Below are 23,382 nucleotides of genomic sequence, written 5' to 3' on the forward strand. Positions count from 1 at the left end.
GAAATGACAGCAGTCTGAAGTTGGTTAAAATTTTTTCCATCTCAACCCGTCTATGAAAGCTATAGCTTTATCTGAACCGATTTTCACCAAATTTAAAGTACTTGTTTTTAGGATGAATATGGTCGGATGTGCCGAAATTCAGGTCATTTGGACTGATATTGGCATTTGGTATACATACAATTAACCGGAAATCGGTCGAAGAGATATATTTGAGCTATATCTAAATTTTGACCGATTATCTCCAATTTCAATATGGTTCGTCCTTGAACATAACAAATTTTTTGTGGAAAGTTTCATCTTGATCTTGCAATAAATGCGACCTGTATTTTTTTTCACAGAAATATATGGACGGACAGAAGGACGGACTTCGAATTAGAATGTGATTTCGAGACTAATTTTTAGAAAATTCAAAATTATTGGATATCTGAGTTTCCTTCAATATGCCAATAGTTTAAAGTATAGCAAATTTAGGAATGCGTCAATATTACGAAAACCAATTATAGGAAATATTGAAAAAAAGACCATTGATACATTGATGGCTCTGAGACCAACTCATAACCAGATTACAGTTTGAAAAATGTCAATGAGAATTGCTTGCTTTCCTAATTCCAATATTCCCCACTTTGTTGCATAAGGAAAATTAAAATATTTGTCATTCATGAATATTCGCCTGTCTTCGGATATGACCTCAAAATTGTTGCGATAAGAAATGATACGTGGGACATTTACCAGACTCTATGAATAATTCATTTTGGTACAGTTTATCAAAATATTCCCATCAAAAAATGCAGCAAACATTCTATTAATTTATTCTTGTGATTTTAAAATCCCAATGTTTTCGAATTAATTGTCTTATCACTTTGAAAATTATAGCGTTCAGTGAAGGAATAATTGTACTTACAATAGGCGAACATTTAGAAAACACAAAAGGGATAACGTTACAATTTCCAATTTCACATAATTCAAAATAAACGCAACACTGAAGATTTTTTTTAAAAACTACGTTGTGAAGAAATGTTCCAATAATTCTGCATAGTTGAAATTTTTGTATTGAAAGTATTACAAAAAAATTAGGATAGTGTTTTATCGTAACGTTATATTATTATATTTAAAATAAAAGGAAACAAGAAATGATTGAGAGAATTTGGTTTTCCTGAACTTTTTAAAAAAAATAAACTTATTTTATTATCTTTACAACTTTGTTGGTAGCAAACAAAAATTACAACTTAAAACTCTTATAACTTAAATTACAAACTATAAACTCTAATATGCTATGACTACTATTTTCTGCTACTACAACCACTACCACTGCTACAATTTTCATTTAATTTCAATATTTTTCTTTGCAAATACAAAACAACTTCTTTGTATGTCCTTTTGCTTCTACCCTTCAAACTGGCAAGAAATTGTTCATTTCTCAGCTCTGCTCCTCCTGATCTCAGATTATTCTTTCTCTGTCATCTTTTATCAAAGTCACAATTCTTTGTAATATTTGAACTGTGTTTGGTTTCTACGCAAATAGCAAATGGGGTTTTCCATTTTCTGCTGCTATACCTTCCACTATTTCACTCTTGTTCTCCCACTCTCACCTCCTTCTCCTTCTTGTTCTTTGGTTGATAATTTTCTTGTTAAATAACAAATAAATATAAATAACTCAAAACAAAATCTACCACAACTATTTTGTATTTACTTAATTAATGGTCACATATTTTTTTCTGGAATTTTTTTCCTTAAAAGCACTCTAGGTTAAAGTTTTGTTTATAAAATAACACCACCACCTCCAACAACAAGAAAATTAAAACAAAGAGTTGTATATTCTAATATTTGTTTTTATTAACATAACTTCACATTTATTTTGGTTTGTGTTTTTTTCTTGTTCTAATTTCCTCAAGAAATCTTAAATTATTATTAATTCTGTTGGCTTTATGAGCTGTTGATTTTTTCCTTTTGGTTTGAGTTTCCTTCTTCTTAATCTTTCTCTCTCATAAACTTACCTATTTCTATACCAGCAAAAAAAGTAAACACCAAAAACTACTACTTAACAAAATACTAAACAAAAATTAAAAACCACAAACAGCAAATGCAGTTGCTACAGGCAGCACCGACAGCCGGACATCCGCATCAGTTGCACATGCAGCCACCCACCTATTCGCCCGGCTATCCAGCTGGGGCTGTTGCTGCCGCAGCTGCGGCCGCCACCATGTTGCAGCAGCAGCAACACCAACAGCAGCAACAACAACAACAGCAGCATCAACAACATCAATATCAGTTGCAGCAACAGCTACACTATGTCCAACAACAGCAGCAGCAGCAACAACAAACCATTGCTGCCGCCCAACAACAGCAGCAGCAACAACAAATGCAAATGTTGCAAACCTATATGCAATTACAGGTTAACAATGCGGCCAGTCCCACAACACCCACGAAATTTGGGGCCGCGCTGACCCATCAACCCCCCCAACAACAATCCCAACAGCAGCAGTTACATCAACAGCAACCACCAGCTTTCTTTGCTGCCTCATCCCCAGCCGGCACACCCCTGACCATAATACCAGCCTGCAATGGCTCAGCTGCGGTGGCGGCCGCCATGTTTGCGGCCAACATGACATCGACATCGTCCACAACGTCAACAGCAACCACAACTCCATCCACCAATAATGTAAATAATAACATTAGTCTATCTGCAACTAGTTCTTCTCCATCAGCAGCAACTGCGGCGACCGGTGCATATTTGGGTGGCGGCGGTACGGCTGTTGGCTCGACCGCGAGTGGCATGGCCGCCGCCGCCATGGCCATTGCCAATGCCACCAATTCCGTGCACGTAACGCCAAATCATGGAGGTGCTGGCCTATTGGGTGGTGCACCCCCCAGCCACCAGGGCGGCATTCTGATGAATGCTCCCGACTACTGGGCGGCCAACTATTTTGGGGCCACACCTCCGGCAACGGCCTTATCGTCCGCGGGCATTGCTGGTTTTGTTGGTATGCGTCCAGGTGCCGGTTTGCTGGGCAGTGCTCCGGGCTGTCCCACCATTGAATTGGCAAATAAAACATCAAAACTTTTATTGGCCACCTCGCCGTTGCCACTCAATTCCAGCCAGGCATCATCCCACACGTCGTCGTCCTCTTCTACATCAAGTCGCTGCAGTTCTGCTTCTTCTGATTGTTCTATGTCATCGCCATCTTCATTGCATCTATCTTCTCCTAAAAAGGTTTGTGTCTACTTGTACGTCTAGATGAACTCACAACAACAACAACAACAACAAAAATACCAAAATGTGTCGTCTAACTGTGTGTGTCTCTAACTCCTCCTGCATCCCCCGAAACAACTAACAACAACTAACCCAAAACACTACCTGAAATTCCCCCCTCAAAAGAAACTCTCCTTACCCAAAATCATTGTTGTATTTGTGTTTTCTTTTTGTTGTCATATGGTTTCTTTGAGTGTATTTTTGTTGTAATTGTTTTTTTTTCGTTTTCACTAAAAAAACGCTACTACTTGGTCTTGTAAAATATCATCTTCATCACAAATCCTTTGCAAGGATTCTCTGTACTCCTCTCATCTGTAGTCATTCATTTGTAATATAATTAGCTTTTTTGAATGTTAGAAATAGCGCTCTCCCTCTCTCTCCCCCTAAGTGTTCTGCTCTCTATGTTTTGCATAAAATGTAGTGTTTGTTGTATTTTTTTTCGTTTCGAATTTGTATATTTTGTTGTTGTAAATCTTTTCAAAAATAACCTTTGTATCATAAAACGGAATTATTTATAAGAAAAACATATATTTTGTGTATCACCCTGTCATTCAATTGAAGGACCATTGAATCAACACAGGGTAGTTAATAAGTTTAAAAATATTTTTTTTCTTAATGTCATATCAATTTTTTTGAAACATGTGATTATTAAGCAAAGTAAAGTCGCAAACGAAGAATTTAGAATATCTTCTTAAAAAGAAAAACGTTAACAAAAGCAATTTGTTGATATAAAAAATCTAATTTATAACCACCCTGTTTTCAGCACGAAGGACCATTTTGAGTACAGGGTGGTTATATCCATAAATAATTATATTCTAATCAAAGTTGTAAAAATATGTAGTTTCAAATATCGTCACATTTATTTAGCTTGATATAATAATGTAAGGTCAGGGCACTACATGCTAGGTACATAAAAAAAACTGCAACGCCACAATTTTCATATTATTTTAAATGTTATTGAATGAAATCAAAACATGTTGGAAATAGCATGAAATTTTATAATAAGTTTAGATTTGTTCGAATTGGTCAACTTTGGCACGAATTATGACCTTCAAACGGCCAATAAAACCGTTATACGCTGCCCGAATAATTTTTTTTATACACCCACGCGGTATTTTGGTCCATTCCCGGCGAAGCGCTTGCTTGAGGTGATCGACACTTTGGTATGTTTTTGGTGCCAACCTTGCTTACCAAGATTCTCCAGACACAATTGTTCAACGGATTGGTATCCGGAAATTTTGGTGGCCATTGTGCGGTGGAAATGAACGAAATGAAGTAGGTTGATAAAATTTTACTCAAATTTATATTATACAGGGTTGCCCATATTCGACGGACCTTTGGGCCCATTCCAATCGACGAGGCTTGTCCGCAGGCAACATTCTCCATCAATTGAATTTTGTACGGGAACAAATGCAAATCAATCCGTTGTAAAGTGGCCCGAGCCATGCCCAACTGCTGAGAACGGCGTTTTTGGGATGTTCTTGGGGACCTCTCAACACTGGCTCGTACGGCAGCGATATTCTCGGCCGATCGCCTTGGTCGACTTTTATATGGCCTCTTCGGATTAGAAAGAGCCTTACCAGTCGAAAATTTTTGTATAAACGCCTAATGGTGTTCTTAGAAGGCGAACTTCTCACATTTTTTAATGTTTTAAAAGCACGTTGAGTTTTCACAATTGTCTTCTTCTGTTGAATGTAAATTTAAACTATTTCAGAGCGCTCGCCTGGCGTGTATTGGTTCATGGTAAAAATCTGCTTGGACTGATGCTTCAAACGCGATATGTCATTAATCGATGTGACATCTCTGTCAAAAGTTATGGCGTTGCCAGATGGGTCCGTCGAATATGGGCAACCCGGTATCTGGCATAGAAAATGCGCCATGTTGTACGTCCACGTTATGGTATATCCGCATATAACGGTACCTCCCGATATTCGGTATTTTGATGATTTTATCGACATTATTCACCCGGATTGTTTCAAATTTCGTTTTTTAAGTTCGTAATGAATACTACAGCCTATGACAGTAAATTGTCTCTGCAGGTCCACGTCTTCTTATAGCCCCACATAGAGTGGTACCTCCTGATATTCGGTATTTTGGTGATTTAAGCGGCATTATTCACCGGAATTGCTTCAAATTTGGTATTTGAAGATGGTAATGGATATTACAGCGTATGACAGTAAATTGTCTCTGCAGGTGCACGAAATCGGTACCTCCCGTTATTTGGTGTTTTGATGATTGGTCCACGTCGTCGTATAGACCCTAATATAACGGCTACATTCGGTATTTTAAAGATTTTAACAAATATTTTAACGGATTTTATTTATTTTTTTTTTGAAAATTGCAAAATTTGTTCCAAGTGGTTGGAGGGTATTCAAAATTCGACTCGGCCGATCTTATAGCTTTTTTACTTGTTTCAAATAAACGACCATTAATTTGTTCTAATTTGATTAGAAAATTTAAATTATCTATTGGTTTTGATCCACCATAAAATTCGACATTTACCCTTTGTCATATTTCAACATTTATCCTTCGACCTTTCGATATGTCGATATTCCCCACTTGAAAATAAAATTCCAAAAAAATAAAAAATAAAATTCCAATAAAAGTCTATTAATAGTATATAAACTAAGTTTAATCATTGCATTGCTTTTTGTTCGGAAGTCGAATTTCGATTATTTGGGTATTTTTAAAAAAATCTTAATCGTTGCATACTTTTTGCATATGTGAAAACGAAAAGTCGACCATGTACAATCGCAAAATCAGAAGTGGGCTTCAAGTAAAATTTGATTTCGGTTTTTATAATCTTAAATACCAACATTCGATTTTTATACCCTACACCACAAGGTGGTCAGGGTATTATGTCTTTGTGCATTTGTTTGTAACAGGCAAAAGGAAACGAGATAGACCCATAGTTCCTTTTGATGATCTGCATAGATTCACTTTCTCAGGTGATTTATGCATGTCAGTCCGTCTGTCCGTCCGTCTGTCCGTCCGTCTGTCCGTGTATTCTTGTGAACAAAATGCAGGTCGCATTTATTATCCGATTGAGATGAAATTTTGCAAACAACATTTGTTTGGCCCAAGGACGAACCCTATTGAAATTGGAGATAATCGGTAAAAATTTAGATATAGCTTCCATATATATCTTCGTCCGATTTGCCTTTTATTGTGCACCAAACGTGTAATATCTGCCCGAATAGTATGGAATTTTGCACATACAACCAAATTAGGCCTGCAAATAAGTATGCCAAATTTGAAATCGAAATCGGTTCAGATATATCTATAGCTCCCATATATATTGTTCATCCGATGTGTTATTTTTGTCCTCCGCAGCCGTAATATGCACTCTGTAACAACAATATTTGGGGAAATATAGCAAATACAGCTTAGAAATACATTTGCTAAATTTTATCGAGATCGGATCAGGTTTGGATATAGCTCCCATATATAACTTCGTCCGATTTACCTTTTATTGTGCACCAAATGTCTAATATTTGCCCAAATGGGATGGAATTTGGCACATACGACCGATTTGAGTCTAGAAGCTAGTATGTCAAATTTGGTGAAAATCAGTTCAGATATAGCTGTAGCTCCCATATATATTGTTCATCCGATTTGTTGTATTTGTTACCCACAGCCGTAATATGCACTCTGTAACAACGATATTCAGGGAAATATATCAAATACAGCTCAGAAATATCTTTGCCAAATTTTATCGAGTTCGGTTCAGATTTGGATATAGTTCCCATGTATTTCTTTATCTGATTTCAAATTAATTTTGCACCAAATGGGCAATACAAGTCCGAATTTAAAAGATACAAATGCTTCGGCATATTTAGTCCTTTGAATTTTAAATTATAATTATAATCATAGCGTGTATGATTAAATTCTCCCATAAAAACTTTTAATTATTAAGTGGAGCTCAACTATATTAGCAAAGTGGTGTAGGGTATCATAAAATCGGCCCCACCCGACTTTAGGACTTTCTTTACTGGTTAGAATATGGATATACTGACGTTGTCCGTTTTTTCCTAAACATAACTAAACAATTCAAGCATAAAATCTGCTACATTTGTCACCAAAATGGTTCGATTTTTATCCACCCAAATACTTGGTAGATGTTTGAAGTTATTACCGATAAACATAAAATATTTCCCCTCTCAAAACCCTGACCCCAAAAACTGGTACCCACGTAAAGTCGTAGATTACCACTACCACTTTATTTCCCTCTACTTCACATATCGACATATATTATTGATGACGAAGGCCCGCATTCAACACTTGTTCCTTTCATGACTGCATTTACTTGGTGTTACACCTTTCCCCATCAACTCCTCCTCCCCCAATGGAATTACCTTATCAAAGCAAGCAAGCAGCAAACCAAATATGGAAATATTCAACACCCTTGATGGTGTATAACAGCAGCTCCAACAATTGCTAGAAAATTGTTTTGCAGCCCTATTTATTTACATATGTAGGTGCAAGGACTAGAACGTTTTGTGAAGAGGGAGGGAGGGAGGTGGGCCAGCATAATGGTCGGCATATGTCCATATACCCACACACTATCTGACTGGTTGTCTGTCTCTCTGTCTGTCTGTCTGTCCTTGTGTGATTGAGGAACACCAACTTGGTGTCTCTCCGCCATTTGTTGTATCGTCGTCGTCGTTGTTTTTATGGGTATTTATTTTATCGGTTTTGCAGTTGTTGTAGTCTGTTGCCGTTCAATATTTTTGTTGTTGCTGTCTGTTTTTTTTTTCTACTTCTTCTATATTTATTTTATTACAATAATGTTTTTATATACACCTTTTTGCTAGCTATTTGAATGGCTGGCTGACTGGATAGCTGGCTGGCTTCCTGGCTTGGCATATCGATTAGTGTTAATGTGTTGTTGCATATTTTATAAACAATTACATTTCAATATTTGCTGTGTTCGGAGTGGAGCGGTGCCGTGCTGTTGTTTTGCTGTGTTGCCAGTATCCTTTACTCCTATGGAAAATATTTCCATTGAGTTTTTACCTTGATGTCCAACGCATAGCTAGCTGTCTTCTTTAATAATTTAAAACTGGATATTAAGCCTTTAGAATTTTTTCCGCTGCCAAAGGCGTGAAGCTAAGGTCGACCACTTGTCTTCCTTGACATTTTTCTCTCTTTTTATACCCTTCACCTTGGAAAGGAGGGTATATTAACTTTGTCATTCCGTTTGTAACATCCCTAAATATTCGTTTTAGACCCCATAAAGTATATATATTCATAATCAGCATAAAATTCTAAGTCGATTTAACGATGTCCGTCTGTCTGTCCGTCTGTCTGTCTGTCTGTCTGTTGAAATCACGATACAGCCCACATTATTTGACGTAGAGCTCCAAAATTTAGCAGAGCTATTTGCATTGTGTCTAGGATGGTTGGTATTGATCGTATAGTCCTCATATAACGGTACCTCCCGATATTCGGTATTTTGATGATTTATGCCACATTTTTTCACGGATTTGTCTTAAAATTGGTATTTGTAGGTCATAGCGGGTCCCTGAGCGTGTGGCAAAACATTGCATGTATAGGTCCACGTTGTGGTATAGCCCCCATATAAAGGTACCTCCCGATATTTAGTATATTAGTTTTTTTTACCACATTTTTTCACGGATTTGTCTGAAAATCGGTATTTGTTGGTCATAATGGGTTCCAGCTCCGGTGGCGAAACATTGTAATTATAGGTCCACGTTTTGGTATCGCCCCCTTTTAACGGTACCTCCCGATATTCGGTAATTTGATGATTTTTGCCACATTTTTTCAGGGATTTGTTCGAAAATTGGTATTTGTTGGTCATAATTGGTTCCAGCGGTGGCGAAACATTGCATGCATGGGTCCATGATTTGATATAGCCCCCATATAACGGTACCTCCCGATATTCGGTATTTTGATGGTTTTTGCCACATTTTTTCACTGATTTGTCTAAAAATTGGTATTTGTGGGTCATAATGGGTTCCAGCTCCGGTGGCGAAACATTGTAATTATAGGTCCACGTTTTTGTATAGCTTCCATATAACGGTACCTCCCCATAATCGGCATTTTAATGGTTTTTGCCACATTTCTTCTAATGTTTCTTTTACCCTAAGGTAGAGGGTATTAAAAGTTTGGCCCGGCCGAACTTAATGTTTTTTTACTTGTTTAGCATAGCCCGCTGTGGGCCGTTCTTCATTTGGGAAATGAAGCAACAACTTAATAAGACTAGGCAGATGTCCATTCGCAAATAAAGTTTGCGGCTGAAGGAGTGTGGGGGAGTAGTAGGGATTCGCACCCACCTGACTTATTATGTGTTAAATGTCATCAAATGTATCTTAGTGGGAGTGAATGAGGATTTGTTGTCGCATTTCATTTCATTGGAAACAATTTGCGTAATGAGTTTATTTCCTGGGGATTTGTTTTCAACCTAACACCCATGTTTTTTCTTGTCCACTCCATCCCCTCCCCCTCCCTCCTCACTCAATTCTCTATCACTTGCGTTGATATATTCAAATTTTATGAAATTCGAATTATTGTCTGAATCCCTTGTTATTGCCCTCGTTGCACTACTCCTCGTTGCTTTTGCTATTCTCATAGAGTTATTAGCGTTTTATTGTATTGTGTAATATGTTTTATGTCCGTTTATACCCCCCAGGACATCAACATATGACCATTTGATTGTTTTTATAAATTTATGTTGTTGTCGTTGTTGTTGCTTTTGTTGTCATTGGTTTAAATAGGATTAAGTGATTTTTGCATATTACAATGCGATAGATAGAAATATATATGAAGTATTATATTTTGTACTTTTAGTCTAATTTTATTGTTGTTGTGTTTTTTTGTTTTTGTTCTTTCGTTAATTGTTAAACCTATTTTATGTGTACATACATATGTATATACAAAACATTACAAATTACAATATAATAGGATAATGTCATCGCGGAATATGTTTACAGTTGGGGTTAAAAGTGCGTGCAGTATGTAGTTAAAACAATTGAAACAACAGCTAAGTTTGGCCGGGCCGAAGATTTAATGCACTCCAGCATTGGGATGCAACTTGAAAATTTTCAAAAAATTCTAGGGATATACGAATATGAGAACTTGCATAAGAAATTTTTGCCATAGGCTGTAGTAACCATTAAAATCTTCAAATACGAAGTTTGAAACAATTCCGGCGCATAATGTCGATAAAATCATAAAAATACCGAATAAAGGAAGATACCGTTATAGGGGGGCTATACGAAGACGAAATTTTTAGACATAGGCTATATTACCCATTACAAACTTCGAATACGAAATTTCAAATAACTTGGGTGAATGATGTTGTTACAATCTTTAAAATATCGAATATTGGGAATTATTTGGGGGCTATACGAAAAAACACTTTTCTGCGTCATCTGATATTCTCATCAGAGGTTGGTGACTTGTCTCCTTAAAATAAAAAAAAAATGTTTCCTTTATTACCGAACTTAACCTGCCTACTGGCGATATTTCATAGACTTACAAAGATGTACTGAACTATCCGGATACATTTTTTTAGATTTGTATACCCTCCACCACACTATGGGAGGGTATATTAATTTTGTCATTCCGTTTGTAACTCCTCGAAATACTCATGTCAGACCCAATAAAGTATATATATTCTTGACGATTCTAAGACGATTTAGCCATGTCCGTCTGTCAGTCTGTCTGTCTGTTGTAATCACGCTATCTTTCGAACAAATTGAGAAAAAAGGCTAAAATTTTACACACATGTATATTTTACAAGTAGGCAGGTTAAGTTCGTAAATGGACCATGTAGGTCCAAGTTATCATTATTCACGGGAACTGTTTCAAATTTGGCATTTGAAGTTCGTAATAGATACTACATCCTAAGAGAGAAATTTATCTGTGCAGGTCCCCCCAATATTCGGTATTTTCATGATTTTAGCGACATTATTCGCCGGAATTGTTTCAAATTTGGCATTTTAAGTTCGCAATGGATACTACATCCTAAGTCAAAAAATGAGCCATGAAGGTCCACGTCTTCGTATAGCCCCCATATAACGGTACCCCCGATATTCGGTATTTTGATGATTTTAGCGACATTATTTACCGGGATTGTTTCAAATTTCGCATGTGAAGTTCGTAATGGATACTTCAGACTATGCCAGAAAATTGTCTGTGCAGGTCCACGTCTTCGTATAGCCCCCATATAACGGTACCCCCCATATTCGGTATTTTAATAATTTTAGCTTTATTATAAACAGATTTTTCTTCAAGTTTCGCATATAAATATTGTAATAACTTATGACAAAAGTTGCCTATGCAGGCACACGTCGTCGTATAAGCATTCGGTATTCCTAAGATTTTAACAGAATTTTTAACGGATTTTATTTTTTTGGAAATTGCCAAATTTGTACCAAATGGTGGAGGGTATTAAAAGTTCGGCCCGGCCGAACTTACAGCTTTTTTCCTTGTTTTTTATTCAAGTATATTTTAACAATTAACCTAGATCCCCCATAATTGCACTACTCTTCGTCGTTGAAGTATCACACACTTAATTTGCTTCCTTTTAGCTGAAATCGCAATTTTTTTCAACGCTAAAGGGGAACAAATCTGATATTTAAACGACGAGTCAAGCAAATTACTTTTAAGCAACTTGCCAAGGATGCCCATTTTTCATGAGAATAAGTACTCAATGTTTTGACCACCTATACTTCAATTCTAATATTGTTATAAAGTTACACAGTTCAATCGGTACAACCAGAGCCACCTGCAGTTCAATGTATTTGTTGTTTGGTTGCACACTTTTGAACACTAAATACAGTCGAATGCCATCAATTTTTTTAGGTTTGCTAGAATATTACTTCATGACACTGAATTACATTTCAACCAGTGCTATTTACGCCACATTTCAACCAAATTCAGTTATTTCTTACAATCTTCATAATATCCACATTTTAAAACTACAATGTTTATAAACTATGTATACGCCACCTATACTTCATTTGTAAGACTTCATTATTACAACGAATGCCATCTGCACATCAATTTTTATGTTGTTTAGTAGCATCAAAGACATAAAACTATAAAGATTGGACAAAATGCATATGGGCTTTAATTTTTCCACCAGGTAATAGATGGCAGGCGACATAACAGAAATGCATTGGAAATTTTAGAAAAATATGTTATTCCGATATCGCCGAAAATTGGCGGAAATACGAGGAAAAAATATCAGGCATGATAGACATGCTCTCAAAAATCTATTTCAGAGCATTTCCTTGTACATTGAATCGATAAAATCAACAACAACCCTTAAAAAGTGTCAGCTATGTTAAATTATAACATAATGCTATGTCACGATATCGTGACATAACATATTTTTCCACTGCCAACGCCATATATTTAAGAAAAGTAACAATGTATTGTCCCATCTTATTATATTATATGTCTTTGTAGCATACTTTTTAATAATATATGTCAAAGACAAGAAATCAAAAATAACTTTATACAACTTTTAAATTTAATACGATTTACAAAAAGAGATAACAGCCAACGTTCGTAGGAGTGGGAAATTGCCGTAAAAAACTATTTGCTCTTCAAATTCAAACGATCACAAATATCTCGGAAACTGAAAGACTTACGAACGCCATCTATGCTTCAATTGGAATATTGGTCTCTAAAACGAGCGCCATTTATACTTCAATTATAATTTGCTTAGAATTGAGCGCTAAAAGGATGCAAAGTTCTCCATGATGATATTCTATACAAAATTTAACTGACACTTTTCCTTGACACTAGCTCCCAAAAGTTTATCTATATTTTGAGCAAGTTATTAGGTCACTTGGGTCCAACTATTCTTAGGCTGTTTATCGAGTTTCACTGATTTAGGGCAGTCTCTACAATGCAGGTAAATTTCAGCTATCAAAACGAGAACAATCATTATTCTATATTAAAAATTATTTATGTACATAGTCAATTTTTCCGCCTGAAAGTATGCTAATTTTTTATAATTCTTAGGCCATAGATGGCGCTATTTATAATTGTACGAAGAATTTAAAAGCGATATTATTCAGCAATCTGCTTCCTCTGCAGTTATACCCCATTGTTGTGCTACTTTTTTCTAATTTCCTTCCATTGTGATCGCGCCACCACTCCTAGGATATTTTTTTTTCGATATTTAATACAAAATATCCACTGAATAATCCGTGGGGAAAAACTTTTCAATATTTGCATTTGTTGCTGAATGCATGCAAAAAAAAAAAAAAAATTGCAAACAAACAAAATCATATTTCGATTTAGTGACATTAGCCGTTGTTTACATGGTTTGCTGTGAGTGTGTGTGTGCGGCAGGACAATATGTTTCGACCATTCCTCCTTTGTCATTGTATGGATGGACATTTTTAATCCTTTTGTCAGATTGGAAAAATAACTGAAATTTTTGCCATATTGTTGTTGTAGATTTTGTTGTTTTTTTTTTTTTTGCAAACACTGTTCTCTTTTTAATTGAATATTTTTATAAATTCATAAAAATTAAAAACACAAAAAAGCTTGCAAATTTTTTGCATTCGAAGTTCACAAAAAAAAAAAACGAATTGTTTGTCTGGATGGCAAAGTTTTGTTTTGGCGTAACAAAAAAAAAAAAAAGGAAAATGAAAAATTGAAAAAAAACAGACACTCGTATTTCTGTTTTACTAATCCCAGGGATTTATATGCCACTGCCAGCCAGTATATTCCTGGCAAAAATTTTTTATTGAGTTTTCTACTGGATTTTTCACAGTGGCGCACTAAAAGTCCGCACATTGAAACTGAAACGTGCGACAAGTTAATGAGTTTGCTTAGCAGCAGCAAAGAAATGCAAACGAAAAACTTTATGGTTGCCAATATTTGATGCACTCTCTTTCGTCTTCTCTCTATGCTGTGTACTGCCCATAGTAACCAGCTTCCTTAAGTTTGTGAGGATGCATTTGAGTTTGTTGCTTTTGCATTTTTGAAGAAACGATGCATTGGCCGTTGTGAAAACGAGTTGATGGGCAAAGAGTTTCTTTTTCTCCCGTTTTATTTGCAGTTACTTTTTTTTATAACTTTTTAATTTGTTTCTGCTGTCATAAAACTATAATACAACATTGGCAAATAAATACATTAATGCCAAGTTGTAGATAACTAACAGGGAAGGGATGGGTGGGAGGTCCTTATGCACATGAAAGACAACAACCCTTTAAAGAACGGTTTATTGATTTATTCGTCATTTAATTTTATGTTGATTGAGTGACTGTCACTCAGAATGGACATTGTTTGTTCTACAAAAAAAGTGTGATTTGACACTTGATTAGAGTTTTTTTGCTTTGTTTTATGTGACAGATGTGTTGCAAGTAAATCTTTCCCTCAGAAATGTCGCAATCTCTACCACATGATGAGGCATTTGGTTTTACCCCTTTAGATATTTCTTTTACCATTTGACTGTGGTGGTGCCTGATATTTCCACCCCCATTTTGGCAAAAATCAAATATCATATGGCTTTGTTTTTAGATATCTTATCTCTTCACTGGTGGTTGTATGTATAGCTTGTGCTTTATCTAAGCTCATATGCCAACAATTGAGGTCATGTCAACCGCCTAATTTCCCCTTTGATACTCGTATTTATTTTTTGAACGTCAGAGAGAATATGCCGGCTACGCTATTTGTTTAGTATTCGATACAAATATTTCTTCAGGATTTATGGATTAGGTCGCAGAAGGGTTGATGGATTTCTAGATTTAATGTCAGTTAAAAATCGGAATATATTAGAAGAATTAAAAAATAAGCCTCAGTCAGAAAGAGGACATGGGGCTCTAGCAGAGAGGGCAGCGATCTGGCCCATTTTCTGTGTCAATACTTCTGGATGCGTTCTAAAGATCTCTATCAAATTTTAAATGTCTCAAAGTATAGGGACCAATGATTCTGGATGCATTCTAAAAATCAGTACCATGTTTCAAAATTCTTTCCTAAACATTGCGAGATATACCTCAAACTATAGGGGACCCTTTTGTAAGTAGTAAAAACAATATAAAAGCCCTGAACAACACATATCCTTAGAACTAACAGCTCATTTGGAGTTTTGATCTACAAACGAGTACTGTCAAGTCCACTTGACACATTCTCCACAACAAAGGTTGGCTACTGTACTTTGAAATTATAAGGAAATTTGGTGCGGGGATTTCGGGAAGTGCTACATTTTTCAGAAATTATACAGTCAAATGCCATAACTTTTACATTTATTTTTTAAATTTTAATGAATGAATGCAAAAAATGTCGGAAACAGCATCAAATTTAAAATAAGATTAGATTTGTTCGAATTGGTCACCCTTGGACGAATTGTGGCCTATGACCGTATGTTGCTCTGCGGTATTTTGGCCCATTCCCGGCGAAGCGCTTGCTTAAGGTGATCTACATTTTGGTATTTTTTAGTGCCAACCTTGCTTTCCAAAATTCTCCAGACACAATAGTCCAACGGATTGGTATCCGGAGATTTTGGTGGCCATTGTGCGCTGGAAATGAAACCGGGAACCTCATTTTGTAACCATTCTTGGGTGGCCCATTCCCAACGAAGCGCTTGCTTGAGGTGATCGACATTTTTATATTTTTTAGTGCCAACCCTGCTTTCCAAATTTTCCAAACAGAATAGTCCAACGGATTTGTATCCGGAGATTTTGAGAGGCCATTGGGCGCTGGAAATAAAGAGAGGAACCTCATTTTGTAACCATTCTTGGGTGGCGAGTGCTGAGTATGATGGTGCTAAGTCTTAAGTCCTGTCCTGTTGTCCAAGGTCTGCAGCCAAAATGGTTGCGTGCCCAAGGCTTTAATACACCCTCCAGAATATTTTCGCGATAATATTTGGCATTTATTTTGATGCCACGGTCGATTAATACGAGCGGAGAACGATCACCGGCTGTTATGGCGGCCCACACCATGACCATGACCAGCGCTTAAGTTCTGGTGGCTAACTGAAGGTTCACATTTTCAGCTTACCTCTTTGGCAAGTAAACACGGTCATTTTGCTTGTTCACAAACTGCTGGACAACGAATGTTTTCTCACCGGAGAAAATAAAATTCGGCAGTTCAGCACTTTCGACCAAGCGAGTCTATTGTCTATCTGTTGCGTCTTTTCGAATTTCAATGTCTTTACCCCGAGCTCATTTGTCAATATTTGCCGAATGGAATATTGCGATATGTTCAGCTCACGAGCCATTTTTCGGCCACTGCGACGCGGGTTTCGATCAAGTCGCTTTTTTTACTTTTCGAACCATATCTGCTGATGTTGCTGTTTTCTTCCGTCCACTTTCTTGCCGAATGTTTTCTCATCGGAGAAAACCAAATTCGGCAGTTCACCACTTTCGGCCAAGCGAAGCAACACTTTAGCTCTTTTGAGTCTATTTTCTTTCTGTTGCTGTGTAAGTTCTTGCACTTTTTAGAATTTCAATGGCTTTACCCCGAGCTCACTTTTCAATATTTGTCGAATGGAATATTGCGATATGTTCAGCTCACGATCCATTTTTTGGCCACTGCGACGAGGGTTTCTTTAAACCATTTCTGCTGATCTTGCTACGCTACCAGTATCACAGTAACGAGCGATGGAACGAGACACAAAAGATTTATTTACATTTAAATGCTGGAGTGCTCTAACGATAGCCAGTTGTGGTATTCCAGCCAAATATAAAGAAATCACACTATCACGCTTGAATTCCATCACGAAAATCTTTTTTTCTAGAAAATTCTCACCAAAATAATGAGCTGTCACTGGAATAATTTTAATAGCTGTCGGACGAGTGGCTTAGAAATGACAGCAGTATGAAGTTGGTTGCAGTTTTTTCATCTCATCCTGTATATACATATATAGCTTCCACATATTACTTTCATCCGACATTAATTTAATGAAAATGAGGTAGATTCATTGAAGCTACTCCAATCAATAAACCTATTCCTCCACTGCACACTGGTAATCTGCACTGCAGTTCATTAGCAAAATTCTCCTTCTCTCTCTCTCTCTCCGTATCCCCCCTAATGCAAAATTTTACACACACAAAAATTTCTTCAAACCTTCACATTTTCAAGTTAATTTTATTTCTCTTCCTCAAAAATTGTCTTAAAACTATTTCTGCATTTTTAAGTTGTATTATCCTAATTAACACATGCAGAACATTGGTTGAACTATCTGTAGGATTTACACAGGATTCCTTGGGAGTTTATTCTTCCGCTGCTGCTGCTTGCATTATCTTTGCTTTGGAAAAGTCTTTAACATTTTTTGCAATTCCTCTCCCCTTTCCCCGAGAGAATTTGATGTGTGTGTTCCCAAAATGCTACTCCTTAAGAGAGAAGTGTTGCTGCTGCTACTCCCACTAATGATGTGATGCGTACAAGTGGTTGATTGGATGTTGTGTAGATGTTGTTCTTGTCGAAGACTAGGAAGAAGAATTGAGGATATGTTTGCGTGTTTGTGTGTTTTTGACATAAATGAACTGAATTTCCCGCTGGGCTTCTATTCCACTTTGGAACATTACACGCGCATTTAACGTTGCAAACAAACACTCTTGACGACCGACGATGCCAGTTAATATGCTGGCACTAGTGTTTAATGTGTATTTTCGTTCTACAACTGTTCAGGTGTGTGTGTGTATGTTCTTCTGCTTCTTCTCGTCAAAGTAATTGAGAGTAACTACCCCCCATTTTTCTATTTGCCCATCTCCACCCCCCCCCCCCCCCCCCCCCCCCCTCAGTAGTTGATGGCAGGCATTAAATAAAACTTTTACATGCCTTGCCACAGTTCATCCCTTACAAAATTTACTACTTGCCTGCCCTCCTCGTCAGTCATTTACATTCATTTTTCACCTGCGACCTGCTGCAGACCTTCTTCTTCTTCATTTCCAGATCAACATCATCACCAGCAGCAAGCGAACTTAAGTTATTTAAACTAACATCAGTCTTACTAATTTCCGAATATCAAAAAATTATCCTTGTACTACAACTACTACTACCGCTAGTTTACTTTTAAGTAAGTTGAACATAGCTGCTGCTACTCGCTTGGTATTTTCATGTGTCATTATCCAGATCCAATGTGAGCTTGTGTGGGTGTTTCGGCATTTTTTTTCTTGTGTAAATGAATTCATTGAGTATTTTCCCTTTTTAATAAGTTGTAACCGAGTTTATGCACTCTTGCCAAACAATGTTGGGTGTGTGTGTGTGTGTGTGTGAGCGGGTGTGCTTGTGAGTTTTCACGTGAGTTCTAGTTTGAATGTATTATTGATGTATGCCACATATGTGTTGCAGAATAGTTCCCTGTCAATGTTGACATCCTTTCGATGTACTACCGCTGCTCTACTCTGTTCAGCCAAACAATTTACATTTCTAAAGAGATTCATATTTTTGATGCTGCTGTAGCTTTAATAGGTTTCATATTTTATGTGTGAGTGTGAGGGAGTGACTGTGAGTGTGTGTGAGTGTAATGACATTTTGCTTGCTTAACTATGTAAGTTACAAAAATTGTGGAATTTAATATGCAACCAAATTATATGGCTGGCAGGTGTCTTTAGGGAACCTAATGTTTGCGGTAAATAAATTCTCCAAAAAAGTCAAGGTTTTTTTGGAAAGCCCAAATCTCTTATCTCGTGAAGGCAAAACTCTAATCAAGGAACTTTGAGAGTTCACATCAACTCCGTATAAAAGACTTTCCCGGAAAGCAATAATATATTCTCATAGAACACATTAAAATGAAATATGTCTTAAAGGAGTTGTTGTGTAAGAAATTATATATATTCGGTTCGGATCCAATAATGGATTTTTTTTCAAAAAAAGGTAAAAAAGTCCTTCACCTTTATTTCAGATTAAAGAACTTCCCTTGAAAGACTGTAGGTGTTTCTCATAATAGACCGATAAAAACTTCTCTTAGACGACTAAAAAACTTACCGTAGTACATCGAAACTCCATCTCATAAAAGAATAAAAGACACCTTCATATATATGTTTTTTTAGGGGTTATCGCAGAAAATAAAAAAAAATATTCTGTAAGTTCTCTAATAATAAACGGCCGTATTGAGTCAATAATATATCTTCCATAAAAACCCAAAACATCCTTATTGCAGAGCAAATCACTGTCCCTTATAACCACCGAAGAACCCTTCGCACGGATGAGATAAAACTGCAACAAAGTCAAACGCCATAAATTTTACATTTTTTTTTTTAATTTTATGAATGAAAGCAAAATATGTCGATGATAGAATCAAATTTTAGAATAAGTTTAGATTTGTTCGAATTGGTCAGCTTTGGCAGAAATATGGTCCTCAAGCGGCCAATAAAATTATCACACGCTGGCCGAATGTTGCTCTGCGTTATTTTGGCCCATTCCCGGCGATGCGCTTGCTTAAGGTGATCGACACTCTGGTATTTTTTAGTGCCAATCTTGCTTTCCAAAACACTCCAGACACAATAGTCCAACGGATTGGTATCCGGAGATTTTGGTGGCCATTGTGCGCTGGAAATGAAGCCAGGAACCTCATTTTGTAACCATTCTGAGTGCGTTGGTGCTGAGTTCTGTTGGAATGTCCAAAGTCTGGGGCCAAAATGTTTGTATACCCAAGGCCTTAATACACCCTCAAGAATATTTTCGCCATAATATTCGGCATTTATTCTGATGTCACGGTCGATTAATATGAACGGGTAGCGATCATCGGCTGTTATGGCAGCCCACACCATCACCATAGCAGGCGCTTGAGTTCTGGTATCCAACCGAAGGTGCACATTTTCAGCTGACCTCTTTGTGCAAGTAAACACGATCAGTTTGTTGGTTTACAAACTGCTGGTTAACGATCTCATTTTCTCATCGGAGAAAACCAAATTTAGCAGTTCACCACTTTCGACCAAGCGAAGCAAATCTTAAGCTCTTTTGAGTCTATTTTCTTTCTGTTGCCCTTTTTGGAATTTCAATGATTTTACCCTGAGCTCATTTTTCAATATTTTCCGAATGGAATATTGCGATATGTTCAGTTCACGAGCCATTTTTCGGCCACGGCGATGCGGGTTTCGATCAAGTCGCTTCTTTACTTTTCGAATCATTTCTGCTGATGTTTGCTGTTTTCTTCCGTCCGCTTCCTTGACATCGGACTACACTACGAGACATTGTACGAGACACAAAAGATTTATTCATATTTAAATGCTGGAGTTCTCTAATGATAGCCACATGTGGTTTTTCAGCCAAATATAAAGAAATCGCCATATCACACTTGAATTCCATCACGAATAAATTTTTGTCTGGAAAATTCTCACCAAAATGTTTTTGTAAGCTTGTAAACAATATAATAAGCTGTCACTGGAACAATTTTAACAGCTGTCGAACGAGTGTCTTAGAAATGACAGCAGTCTGAGGTTGGTTCCAGTTGATTGCAGCTGCGAAATTTGATAGAAATGTTTGTGTAAGATCCAAAATCATTGGTACAGAAAATGGGTCATATCGGTCCAGTTTTTGGAATTGTCCCCTTGTATGTATTTTTTACGTTTTGACCATGTTTTCCATGTAATTTTGCCAAATTTTGACAAATTGAGTTCTTCTTATGTGGGAACTCTTTTTACAAAAAAATATCCATATAGGTTCGCCTTTTGGTACAGTAGTTATATAATGATACCCCTGATTCTAGGATGGCCCCAAATTGTCCATTATGTATCTGAACTATGGCTGATATAAACATAACAGTTTACCAGATTTGGCCTGTATTGACTACTTCATTCACCTTGAATGAGATATGCCATAGTTTTTGGAAATTATTGTTGTTGATAAAAAAATTTTGAAATGGGCGAAATTTGAAGGCTATCCGATTTTTTTCACATTTTGTAGGAGTTATAATTGTTCAAAATGTTGACGCTTTGACAGAAATATCCCTGTCTGGGATCCAATTTACGCTCTCCCTTCAATTGCTTTAATCGGCATTTTATAAGACTTATAATAAAAAAATTGACCCTTTGACAGGGATATTCCTCTTTGGGATCCAATTTACGATCTTCCTTCAATTGCTAGAAACTGAAGATCCATAAAAGAATCGGAAAAATTTTATATCCTGATTACAAAATATTTTCCTACCACTTTGATGATGTGAATTATAATTCTCATAGTACCCTCCTTTTCTCCCCATCTTTAAACTGACATCAATTTTTTATGGTTTTCACCTATAAACATGTGCTTTAGAGTTGCTGCTCTTCGTTTTCGTTCACCTCCCTCCTCATTCACTCATACACACACACAAAGTTTACGTATCTATTCATCAACACTCTTGAGCACATGAGTGAAATTCGAGTATGCTGCAGTTGATTTCATTAACAGAAAAAGTTTAGAATATATCCTTCTGACTTCAGCAACAGCAACAACATGCCGTACATACATGCATGGCCCAAGGGTTGACAAGGGACGTAACACATAGATAACACGGGATATGATGGGTACAGCTTTACAAATTAATTTTTCCTATACAAGTTAAGAGCAAAAATAAAACGAAAAACAAGATTGAAAAAGATGTTCCAGGTGGATAAAGTTATTACATGCCGGCGGAACGACAGCCGACGAATAAGTTTAACAAGTACCAAATGCTATGTTAAGTTGGGTTAAAAAAGAGGAAACAAGTTGTGAGAGAAAAAAAGAAGAAAACTATAATCAAAATCATAACTTGAACACGCTTGTTTGCTTGTAGCTGTAACAAGAAGTTTCTTTACAGATTTGCAATATGAAAATTTATTACTATGCGAATAAGCAGACATCTTTAAGAAAAAGCCAGAATCAGAAAGAAAAACCAGTAAAGAAAGTCTTAAAGTCGGGCGGGGCCGACTTTATGATACCTTACACAACTTTGCAAATTTAGTAGAGCTGCGCATAACAATTTAAAGTTTTTATGGGAGAATTCAATCATACACGCTATGATTATAATTATAATTTAAAGTTCAAAGGACTAAATATGCCGAAGCATTTGTATCTTTAAAATTCGGACTTGTTCTGCCCAATTGGTGCACAATTAATTTAAAATCGGATAAAAATATATATTTGAGAGCTATATCCAAATCGGAACCGATCTCGATAAAATTTGGCAAATATATTTCTGAGCTGTATTTGATATATTTCCCTGAATATCGTTGTTACGGAGTGCATATTACGGCTGTGGATAACAAGTATAACAAATCGGATGAACAGTATATATGGGAGCTATAGCTATATCTGAACCGATCTTCACCAAATTTGACATAATAGCTTCTAGACTCAATTCGGTTGTAAGTGCCAAATTTCATCAAATTTGGGCAAATATTAGACGTTTGGTGCACAATCAAAGGTAAATCGGACGAAGTTATATATGGGAGCTATATCCAAATCTGAACCGATCTCGATAAACTTTAGCAAATGTATTTCTGAGCTGTATTTGATATATTTCCCCAAAATATTGGTTTTACAGAGTGCATATTATGGCTGCGGAGGACAAAAGTAACAAATCGGATGAACAATATATATGGGAGCTATTGCCATATCTGAACCGATTTCGATCAAATTTGGCATACTTATTTTCAGGTTCAATCTGATGGTACGTGCAAAATTCCATACTATTCGTACTGATATTACACGTTTGGTGCACAATAAAAAGCAAATCGGGCGAAGATATATACGGGAGCTATATCTAAATTTTGACCGATTATCTCCAATTTCAATAGGGTTCGTCCTTGGGCCAAACAAATGATTTGTGCAAAATTTCATCTGGAAAGGGCAATAAATGTGAACTGTACTTTGTTTCTAAAAATACATGGACAGACGGACATGCATAAATCGACTCAGAATGTGATTCTATGCAGATCATCAAAAGGAACTATGTGTCTATCTCGTTTCCTTTTGCCTGTACTCACAAACAAATGTACAAAGACATAATACCCTGACCACCTTGTGGTGTAGGGTATAAATACGAATGAAGAACATATTTTTGCTCATTTACCCTAAAAGTATGCAATATTTTTTTGCAATATTCTATTTTTACCTTTTTTGGTCCCTTCGTTGCATTGTGAATTTCATGAAACCGAAGTAAACTTGTATTTTTGCCTTCATGAGGCTACAAGGAAACTGTTTGTCTTAAGGCGTTAAGAAGGAGTAATAAAAATTGTGAA

General features: G+C 36.5%; 1 protein-coding gene across 18 annotated transcripts in view; it reads left to right on the forward strand.

The window, feature by feature from the left end:
* The window catches only part of LOC101889073 (polypyrimidine tract-binding protein 2-like), a 420,192-nt gene that overhangs the window by 187,615 nt on the left and 209,195 nt on the right, over nucleotides 1-23,382 (forward strand). For 5 of the 18 annotated variants that reach the window (XM_059119280.1, XM_059119287.1, XM_059119285.1 and 2 more), the window contains exon 4: nucleotides 2,078-2,659. The exons of the other annotated variants lie outside the window; for them this stretch is intronic. In XM_059119280.1, the coding sequence (XP_058975263.1) occupies nucleotides 2,078-2,659 (582 nt within the window). The remainder of the gene's footprint in view (nucleotides 1-2,077; nucleotides 2,660-23,382) is intronic. 18 annotated transcript variants of the gene reach the window in all.

The sequence above is a fragment of the Musca domestica genome, unplaced genomic scaffold, assembly GCF_030504385.1.
Source record: "Musca domestica strain aabys unplaced genomic scaffold, Musca_domestica.polishedcontigs.V.1.1 1, whole genome shotgun sequence".
NCBI classification, from domain to species: domain Eukaryota; kingdom Metazoa; phylum Arthropoda; class Insecta; order Diptera; family Muscidae; genus Musca; species Musca domestica.